This window comes from Nicotiana tomentosiformis, chromosome 7, assembly GCF_000390325.3.
Source record: "Nicotiana tomentosiformis chromosome 7, ASM39032v3, whole genome shotgun sequence".
In the NCBI taxonomy this organism is placed as follows: domain Eukaryota; kingdom Viridiplantae; phylum Streptophyta; class Magnoliopsida; order Solanales; family Solanaceae; genus Nicotiana; species Nicotiana tomentosiformis.
In genome coordinates this window covers 31,413,810-31,425,033 of record NC_090818.1, presented here as the reverse complement: position 1 = coordinate 31,425,033, position 11,224 = coordinate 31,413,810, and the positions used below count along the sequence as shown (strand labels likewise).

At 33.2% G+C, this 11,224-nt stretch overlaps 1 protein-coding gene across 1 annotated transcript; it reads left to right on the top strand.

Annotated features, from left to right (window-relative positions):
- The first annotated feature begins 3,536 nt into the window (after positions 1-3,536).
- LOC104093021 (mitogen-activated protein kinase 20) lies at positions 3,537-8,840 on the top strand. The gene is made up of 10 exons (XM_009598727.4): positions 3,537-4,005; positions 4,771-5,179; positions 5,320-5,447; positions 5,585-5,644; positions 6,463-6,612; positions 6,708-6,863; positions 6,986-7,197; positions 7,287-7,388; positions 7,830-8,002; positions 8,110-8,840. Exons 1-10 carry the CDS (start codon positions 3,982-3,984, stop codon positions 8,562-8,564), a joined length of 1,869 nt encoding a protein of 622 aa, XP_009597022.1. The 5' UTR covers positions 3,537-3,981; the 3' UTR covers positions 8,565-8,840.
- The last annotated feature ends 2,384 nt before the right edge of the window (positions 8,841-11,224 follow it).

Below are 11,224 nucleotides of genomic sequence, written 5' to 3'. Positions count from 1 at the left end.
ATGTAAAATTAACTAGCTAGTTTTAAAATATTGAAATGTATAAATATTTTTCAGAACTACGAAAAACTATCAACATTTCTAAACAAATTAGGACCCGTTTGGCGATAGATTTTGGTGGCTTGTTTTGAAAATAAAATAAAATTGAAAACAATATTTGTTCATAGAATATGATCAGTTTTTGAAAAAAAAGTTTTGAAATTCAAGTTCTCAAAAATTGTCCACTCACAAAATTTTAATTTTTTTTCAAATAAAATACATATTCAAACACAATTTCAACTTTCAAAAATTATTTTTTTTACGTAATTTCGAAAGCTATCAAATTTAAGTCAAAAGCTAGCTTAGAATAGGGTTCGTATTACTTCACTATAAGATCTACTAGAAAGGTGAAAGAATAAAACCTTGGAAGTTGGAAAGATTGAAACTCTATAGAGAAATAATAAAGCTGCACCTTGTAACTGCAATCAACGAGACTTTCAATAGTAATTATGTGAGACGTACATTTAAAAAAATCCTACTCCTAACTTTTTTTCCTTTTACAGAAGAAAAAAAAACAAAAACAGTAGAAGCAAAGCCGGCCGTAGAATCTGAAAAGCAGAGAGTACGTAGCTCATTTGAACCGACACAACATCTGAATTTTTTTTTGAGAAATACAATAAACGTGGACAGTTGACAGGTTGGTGTTACTAAATTATCTCATCTTCGTACCTACTTGTGATGTTATGTATCGCGCGAGTTATTCTGGAAACTGTGAACTGATCGATGTGGCAAATGACAGAAGCTTTGTTTTCACCCAAACAGTTCACCAACTTAACATCCTTATTCCATTTCTGTGTATTATTCTATCTCAAAACCCTTCATATGTTCCCTAATTTCACGCATTGCCAGTGCCTCTGTTTTTTATTTTTATTTTCTTTGTATACATAATTAATTGGTAGAAGGAAGATTTCAACTAGACAATAAAAGCCACTAAAATACAATTACAACATTGCAGTTCGAATTTAACATCTTATATTATGGGTCGTTTGGTTACCGTGATTAATTTGTATGTAAACTTTAGAATTACATTTATTCAATATTTGATTATGAGTATTAACTAATATCAATATATGTTTTATACTAAAATTTCGGTAATTTATGTTATATTGGATGAGATAATAATCACAGAATTATAATTTGAGTAACTATGCTAGTCAAGTGAACTACTCCATAATCAATAGGCTGTCCTTTAGTAACTCTTGATCTACAAATATTTCCCCCTTAATTATTTTGATGTGCTCCATTAAAATTGCCTAATTAGTTAAAATAATATAATATACAACAGTCATTTTGGAAAATAACTATTTAATCTCTTTATTGATCGAACGAAATAATGTATTGCTGCAAATTCTTATATTTCATTGTTAATTGTATCGATATTTTTAAGTAGTTTAATGTGACGCCAAATATTACTGGATTTTTTGCAATAAAACATGAGATGCATGATTAACTAGATTACTCATATGATCCTTGTCCTCTTCTTTGTGGTGGTGTTTTAATCATGGATCCCTTTTATGTACAACCATCATCACCGAAACCCTTTTCTTTAGGGGCGGAGCTAGTGTTTTACGTACGGATGGTGGTTCTGACTATATATTTGTATTAAAAATATTTATTTATATATATATATATATATATATATATATATATATATATATATATATATATATATATATATATATATATATTATTCAAAATTAAATAAGATGTCTTTTTTAAAATTCAAAGCTTAATAAACTCAAAATCTTGACTCCGTTTGCTTTTCTTCCCATCTTTTATATAGCAAGTAGTAATAAGAAAGGGATTACAATGTTTCCTTACAAAATCTAATACTCCACTACATAAGATTAGAAGAAAAGGATAAGTACATTACTAGAAAAATCTTGACCATTCAACTGAAAGATTTCCTTTAATATAGGATTGTGTGAGTTGAGTCAGCGCGGAAAAGCATCTCTAGGTTGTTACTCTCACTAGGCAATCCCCTTTTGAGCTTATTATTTGAAGATAATTATTAGTAACTTTTTATAATTAATATTTTTGGGTAACTTAAATAACAGGTAAGTAATATACTATAATGATCAGACTTCACTCATAATGTATAAGTTCATCTTACTGCAGTGTGTGTATAAATGTGTGTGTTGGACTTGGATATATAATTTTTAAACATAGTTCAAAACGAAAACATTGGATAAGAATACATTTACTACAAAAGCTGAACATATTTATTCATATTTTGGTGTTTACACCCGAATTAGTGACCGTATGATATAGGTCTTTGAATAAACTTTTACTATAATTTAAGTATGATTAGTTAAAACTTCTTCTGTCTAATTATTGATATATTTTATTTTTTAGTTTGTTTTAAAAAGAATAATACTTTTTTTATTTAAAAAAAATTAATTTTAAATTTTATTCTTAATCAAATACTCCGTAGTTTATAAGTATATACTCCCTCCGTTCACTTTTACTTATCCGCTACGGATTTTACATACCTCTTAAAAAATAATAAATGAAGTGCATAATTTACCATGATACCCATATTAATTAATGCATGTTTTAATGGATTTAAAAAAATGATTTGAAATGAGTAATTAATAATATTGGTATAACAAGAAAAAAAAATTATCTTCTTTTCATATGCTAAAAGTGACAAGTAAGTGGGCGTTTGGACATAAGAATTATAAAATAGGGAAATATTTTTTTCAAGTGAAAATGGTATTTGAAATCTAGAGTTGTGTTTGGACATTAATATAATTTTGGGTTGTTTTTGAAGTTTTGTGAGTGATTTGAGTGAAAATTTTGAAAAACAGCTTTTTGGAGTTTTTTTAAATTTTTGAAAATTTTCAAAATGAATATTAAAGTGAAAATTAGAAATTTTATGAACAAACGCTGATTTCGAAAAAAATATTTTTTTTTTTTTGGAAAAAGGAAAAAAATTTCTTATGTCTAAATGGGCTCTAAAAGTAAAAATCTATTTTTAGAATACTTGATAAATAAAAGTAAATGGAGGAAGTACAAAATATCTACTCCCTCCGTTCACTTTTACTTGTCCACTATTCTAAAAATAGATTTTCAATTTTACTTGTCCACTTTCACATATCAAGAGAAAAATTATCTATTTTTTTATTTTGTCATTAGTATTAATTACTCATTCTAAATCATTTTTTAAATCCATTAAGATTATACACCAATTACTATGAGTATCATGGTAAATTATGCATTTTATTTAATATTTTTTAAGAGGTGTGTAAAGTCAATAATGAATAAGTAAAAGTGAACAGACGTATAATTTATTTTAAACCTCAATTTTCAAAAATCTTTTCAATTGTTTTTTAAAATTCGAAGTGCATCACATTCAGTGAGTGGGCATTAATTGAGAGGTACATGCAACATAAAAGCAAAATGCATACAGATAAGATACACTCACATCACATGCACGCACCTAAAATACGTACTTTAATTATATAATAACTACAGTTTATACACAGAGAAGAGCTCCATATTTTGCATCACTCTCTCTCTCTCCCTCCCTACCACCCCACCTCACCCCACCTCCAAATTGTCGGTGTCAGATTTCCCTCTTCCCCACCAGCTAGGGTTTCTTCAGATCCACACATCTCCCCCCGGATCCTCTATTTCACAATCGCTCCATTATTAATTGCCGCTATTTTGGTTGAGATTTAGGGTTTTGTTCGGGAGGCGTTTGTGGAAATGTCTAAGCCATTCTTGTGTATTCTCTTATGATTGTTGTTGAGGAAGAGTTTATGAAGGATCTGTTCAATTTGAAGAAGATTATTAGGTGGGAGTGGGACTGTTCTTTTGCCATTCGTAGCCGAGGACGTTGGGGCAAATGCGGCTGATTTTCTGAATTCCTTTACATTTGTTTTTGGATCGCTTAATTCAAATTATCTCTATTTTTGTGGGCTTTTCCGGAATTACTCAAAAATGCAGCCTGATCACCGAAAGAAAGTGAGATTTTTGTTCCTTTCTGGAAATTTAATCTGATGAAATTACAAGCTTTATCCGAATGCTCATTCGTCGTATTAACTGTGAATTGTTTTTTTTTTTTGAATTTAATGAATTCCCTTTTGTCTTTTCCTATTTTCGTTCTTTTGGGGTTGAGGCTTGTTAGGTTTTTGGTGAATTAAAATTCGTGATTCTGCTTCTTTTTTCCTATTTTCATTTGTCAATCAACATTCTTTGTGAAGATGGACTTTAAAAAAAAAACTTTAAATGAATACGATCATCATTCTTTAAGCATTTTTGTTATTGTTTTTTTAATTAAGATTATACCCTTTTTGCGAGATTTCGAAATATGGGAAGATAGATGGATTATTTTGTTTGTTATTCTATTTCCTATGCGTGGAATTCAATTAATATGCATTATAGACTGGAATTAAAGAGCAGGCAGCAAATGTTTTACTTGGTTTATACTTGGTAATATTTGCTATGTACTTTATGGTAATTGTATTCTGGTAATCCTCTCACCTTCCTTTACAAAAAATGGAATTGGGCAACACTCAGGTTTTACTGTCCTATTTTATTACATCATATTTTGAATGGGTGATTTTTGTTGTTATCTGTAATTATGTTGATAAATGACTGTCGCGGAAGAAATATGACAACTTTGTGTTAGGGGTTCTCTTGGATGCTGATTTTAGCTATAGGTGAACAATGTTGAATGCTTGTCTATTTATCTGAATTAGTAATTAGAGTTTGTGTTCGGTGCTGCAGAGTTCAGCAGAGATGGACTTCTTCTCTGAATATGGTGATGCAAATAGGTACAAAATTCAGGAAGTCATAGGGAAAGGAAGCTATGGTGTGGTTTGTTCAGCCATTGACACACACACTGGTGAAAAAGTGGCAATTAAAAAAATTCATGACATCTTTGAACACATATCTGATGCGGCACGAATCCTCCGCGAGATAAAGCTTCTGAGACTTCTGCGCCATCCCGATATAGTTGAAATCAAACATATTATGCTGCCACCTTCAAGGAGGGATTTTAAAGATATTTATGTTGTTTTTGAGCTCATGGAGTCAGATCTACACCAAGTTATCAAGGCTAATGATGACTTGACACGGGAACACTATCAGTTTTTTCTTTATCAGTTGCTTCGTGCCCTAAAATATATACACACAGGTAAATCAGTCAGGTTTCTTGCTGCATCTTGTGATCCCATCGTTGTTTAAGTGTGTATATTATTGCACATTATCCTCATTAAGCAGGCTAGTCATTTCTTGTGGTTTGTCATAATCTCGATGATTCTTGTTTTGCTGCAGCTAATGTCTACCATAGAGATTTAAAGCCGAAAAATATCTTGGCAAATGCAAATTGTAAGCTTAAGATCTGTGATTTTGGATTGGCCAGAGTTGCATTCAATGATACACCTACCACAATATTTTGGACGGTAGGTGATATTGAAAGTTATGTTTCTTCCACCAATCCTCCCCCTCTTATCTGTTGAATGTATTCTGTATTACCAACTTGTCACATTCATCTTTAATGGGGCAACTCTTGCTGTAACTTCACTGGTGAAAATTGCAGGATTATGTTGCTACTAGATGGTATAGAGCTCCAGAATTATGCGGTTCATTTTACTCCAAGGTATAGTTAGAATCTTCCTAAAATCTCCTTTATCAATCCAATATATTGATCATGCCTTTCTCATTTTGGATTGAAAAGAGGTAATGGAAGTATTTGAATTCCTTTTTAAAGAGGAAAATAGAATAACAAGTGAATTAAAGGGATGAAAACAGGGAAAATAAGCTTCTGCTGGTGCATTTACTTTTTCCTCTAATCCAACTCTTTTTTCTTTGTACTTATCTACACATGCACTTCAAATTATGTTAGTCACAGGAGCTGATAATAAGTTTGATGTCACAGAAAACTTAACATGTGATCGATGCATTGGTTAATAGATCGTACTTTTGTATGTTAGGTGCTGTCTCACGCTAGAAGCATTTCTCCTTTTTTTTTTGAAAGTTAACAGTATATTCATCAGCACAAAGTTAGTGCTGGGAGCCCTATTTACTGTTAAAAGTGAACAGAAGTATCCTTGGTTCCAGCATTTCTCATTTGTTACTCATTGATGTGTATCCGCATTCATCGTAGGGTGGTGTTGGGCTTAACCTTGGCATGAGACAAGTGACATGTATATGTGCACGTCTTGTGTGAAGCTTCTGATTGTACATCTTTCTTATTCTTGGATAAAAAATAATTCTTTACATGCTGAACCTGCTAACTCTATTGCATTTTGCCTTTTATATGCAATTGCTGGTTCTTTCGTGCATTATGGATGTTTATGCTGTGCGAGATCGCCCGCCCCTCTTAGTAGAGTGTCAATTTTCCTGGAATTTGTCCATAATCGTTGTGCTGCCTGTAGTTTTAACTATACAAATTTTAATATGGTTTTCTGCTTGCAGTATACCCCTGCAATTGATATATGGAGCATAGGCTGTATCTTCGCTGAGGTTCTCACTGGGAAGCCGCTTTTTCCTGGGAAAAATGTTGTTCACCAACTGGACTTAATGACCGATCTGCTTGGAACACCCTCAATGGATACGATTTCTCGTGTAAGTACTATCTTTGAATTTATATTACATCACTTTTGACAAAATTATCCTCAAAACTACTTTTGTGTATTAGTCTTTTCTTGTGGTTGTTTCAGGTGCGTAATGACAAGGCTAGGAGATACCTAACTAGCATGAGAAAGAAGCAGCCCGTTTCTTTTGCTCAGAAATTTCCAAATGCTGATCCGTTGGCCCTTAAACTTCTTGAAAGGTTACTCGCTTTCGACCCAAAGGACCGACCCACTGCTGAAGAGGTTTGTGGTATCATTATGAGCATACTATTTTAACTTCTCTTTTGGCTTTTTAGTATATTTTGTTTCCTTGGACGCTAACTGCTCAATCTTGTCTTCCCGCACCCCCGCCCAAAACATATCAGGCACTAGCTGATCCTTATTTTAAGGGCCTGGCTAAATCTGAAAGGGAACCTTCATGCAAGCCAATTTCAAAGATGGAGTTTGAATTTGAGAGGCGAAGAGTGACGAAGGAGGACCTGAGGGAATTAATATTCCGGGAGATACTAGAATACCATCCTCAGCTGAGGAAGGATTACATGAATGGTGTAGAAAGGACTAATTTTCTGTATCCTAGGTTGTATTTTTTCCTTGACTTCTGGTCAGCGATTTACCCTTCTAAACAAATGGTTTTTTGAACTAACTAGATATTACTTTTCCATGCAGTGCTGTTGACCAATTCAGGAAACAGTTTGCTCACCTGGAAGAAAACGGTGGTAATGGTGGTCCAGTGGTTCCCATGGACAGGAAACATGTCTCTCTTCCAAGGTGATTATGAGTGCTGATACTCAAACTTTCTCCTCTGGAATATTGTCTAGGAATAAGATCAAATCTTCCCTTCTGTATGCCATTTGGCATGAAGCATTTTGCTTGGATTGTTGGTGCTTTCAAGAAAACCATTTTACCTTTCAGCTTGGAGCCCCCCCCCCCCCCTACGTGCACTTATGTTGTGATTCTGTGTTTATGTGCATCTTTCTGTATATTTTGTTTGATCAGGCTGTAGCTAGTTCAGATGTGATAGCTAGCTTGCTCTAAATTTACGCTTCATGTGTGTCTTAATCTTTGCTTTCAGATGTAATATATGCACAGCATTTGTTGGCTTTGTGCTTGCTCTTTTAAAAGAAGAATGAATAGAAAGTTTATAGTAGTAGTACTTGTCTATCTGGTGTTATTTAAGTTAGAAATGATAAAGGCGTGATGCTTGTGCAGGTCTACAGTTCTACATTCAAATACAATCCCTTCAAAGGAACAGCCGATTGCTGCTGCCAATATGAGGGACCGGCAAAATGGCGAAGAGTCGTGCAGTAGAAACTGCAGAGATTCTGAAGGCCTTGCAAATAGTCTAACAAGAACCATGCAGGCTCAGCCAAGAATTGCCCTAGGTATTTTCTGTCAATCATGAAATCTTTTGCTAGTTTTGCTTTCTTTAATGATGTGCTTTTCTAATGATGCTTGTCTGGTTCCCAATGCCTCTATTCGAATCCAACAGCCAAACCAGGAAAGGTTGTGGGTCCAGTTTTGGCATATGATTCTGGAAATAAAGAAAAATATGATCCTAGGTCTCAAGTCAGGAATACAGTATTCCCCTCTCAGATTATGCCTTCAGCATACTGTTATGACAGAAGTGGCATGGTGAAGCAAGAAAGGCCTGTTGTGGAAACAGAGAGGGACGTGAGTTCTCATGCAAAGCCAATGCCACCATGTGGCATGGCTGCCAAGTTAGCCCCAGATATTGCTATAAATATTGATAGCAACCCATTCTATATGATGCGAGCTGGAGTCACGAAACCAGATCGTGTTGAGGACAGAATTACCATCGACACAAACTTATTGCAGGCGAAATCTCAATATGGTGGAATTGGAGTTGCTGCAGCAGCAGCTACTACTGCTGCAGCTCATAGAAAAGTAGGGACTGTTCAGTATGGTATCTCCAGGATGTACTAGAAAATGGCTCAAGTGGTGAATGGTGTATGATTTTTTGAGACGAACAATCTGTTGAGTGGGAAAGTTCTTTTCAGAAATGGGGAGGAAAAGCTCTGCGACCAAAGGGTATGGTGATTGTACAGGCAGGGAAATCTGCGGGGATCTCGTCCTCTCTAATTGTCAGCTTTTCTTAGTTATCACAAGACTGATTGATATTTTCATCATGAGATTCATGTTAGTGAAATCATACTTTGATTACCTGATGGTAGTTTGTGTATGGCCATGATTCATTACCCATACTCTCTCTCTCTCTCTCACACACACACACAAGTCCCCCACACCCTCCTCTCTCTCTCTCTCTCACACACACACACAAGTATTGTTAGTGGTAAGAGATATTATTGGCAATTGGAGGTTCTTTTTCTTTCTTCTGCTTGAAGTATCAATTGAAAGATGGTTTTCTAGCTTTTACCTACATGGCAAGAGAAAGATCTAAGGCGAAGTGAGAAATGTCCCGCGCAAACTATTTTTGTCAAGCTCTCTCTTTGTTTTGTCACTTAACTTCGTTTCCTTACTAGGCATTTGGTTTAGTCCGTATTTATTTTTGAAATTTGCAAGCTCGTCGAAAAATATATGATAAAGGAGTATAGTTTCCTCATTCAGAGCTCAAGGGAGTTTTCTCCCTCATGTTAAGGGCCTCATCGTCAAAATTTGAGGAACAGAAGGTAAATCACTCAGAGACTTATTGGTGTTCGGATAACTTGTTTGAAGATGTATTAAAAATTTGCGCAGAACGATAACTTGTTTGGATGATTGTATATTTTTCCTGAATTTTGTGTGTTACCAGTATTCCCCAAAAATCTATCCTTTTTTTCTTCTAAAGAAACTCTCTTGAAATTGGACTTTTTCGTGGTAAACATTTTTTTTTATTATCTAAAAGCGTCAAATGAGGATGTGAATTTTATGCTTTCAGATTCAGTATGGCTTTGTTCGCCAATGATTGAGAATCGATGTGACCTTTTTTTTTTTTTTTTTTTTTTTTTTTGCTAATTGTTGTACATTTTGGTGTTAAAACAACTGAACTTGCTGGAAAATGGAGATCAAGTCAAACTTATATGAGCAATTTTAGAGAAGGCCCCAGTGTGATTTTTATCTAAGGAGAGACTCGGTCAATCAAATCAAGCAACAATTTTTTATTTTTTATTTTTCTTTGTGGTACATCATGAAATATATACTTTCGCGCACTCTAAACTATTGGAAGAGTGTATCTACAGAATCTGTGATTTTTCTGTGTTCTCCATTATTGTCTTCAAATTCTTGTATTGAATTATATATAGGTTAGTCCCCTCCATTTTTTTTTTTACTAAGTTAATAAACTCGCGCTTTGCGCCGGTTGACATTTCTTTTTTGTGAAATAAGTTTGATGTTGAAGAGATAAAATATTATCGTATAAAAAATAATAAACAAATATATAGTGACTGTAAGTCATACATAACAAAATTACTAAAGATCAAGCATATACGAAAATGTCCATATATAAATACAACAAAAAACAAATCCAAATAAATAGAACAATGCTTACCTTTTTGTAGTTTAATAATATCAGAGTTTTCGACGAAAAATCTTCTCAATTACGGTACAGAAGTTAATACTGATTTTATATAGAAAATTTTTGTGGCATCACTTTTTCGCTATTTAATGTTGTTCATAAATAATACATTAGCAATCTTGTAAAAATATTATGCCAATAAAGCACTCCAATTGTCTCTCTGTAACTAAAACTGTTGGAAGATAATTTTTTATAGATTATCAGAATTATTAATTTTAAGGTTCTTTTAATGCATGAACGGACAATGATTAAAATGTATAAACCATTTATAAGGTTCTCATACAAAAGGTACCTATTTAAACTTATAGATCTATTTTGCTTCAACTTTGTTAAAAATAAGTATCTCCCTAGATAATTTATTACTCTAAAGACATTTTACAAATACATTGCGAGATTGTACCATCCGTGTTTGGTCAATAAACTATAATAGCGGAAGGGGAAAAAGTGTGAAACATGTATAAATAGGCATTAAAACGTCTAACTAATAAACAATTATGGGGGAGGGACAAATTAAGTATGGTAGAATTTGGACGCTTAAAACTTAAAAGTAAAGTATATGGAAAATGAGAGAAAAAAGCAAGAAAAAAATAATAGTTTTTTTTACCCAAGAGATATGCGAATACACGTTTGCTATGATCAAAATTACACACAACAAAAAAAATCTGATGTTTTTTTCTTGATTTTTAATTGACTCAAACATAACTATATTGTTCAAATCATAGACAATAGTAATTGATATCAATATCATAGCACAATAGTACTAAGAATAAACATGACACGGCTAAAGTTTCTACCCTGGGCGATTATCTTCCACTCCTCTTTCCTCCAGCCCTTTCCTTTAATTTTTACCCTCTCTCAAAGCATAGAGTTATTTTTCATGTGTCTGTTATACTTATATATTTAGCCCAAAACTCAAAACTGATGAGGCTTTGGTCTTCTAGGGTTTAATTAGTGGTGACTTTTAGTAATTACTGGGAACAGTTAAGGTTTTGACTTTTAAAGTTTTAAACATTTGTATTGAATTGTGTATAAAAAAAGGGAAAAATGACAGAAAAATAAGAAAAAAAGATAA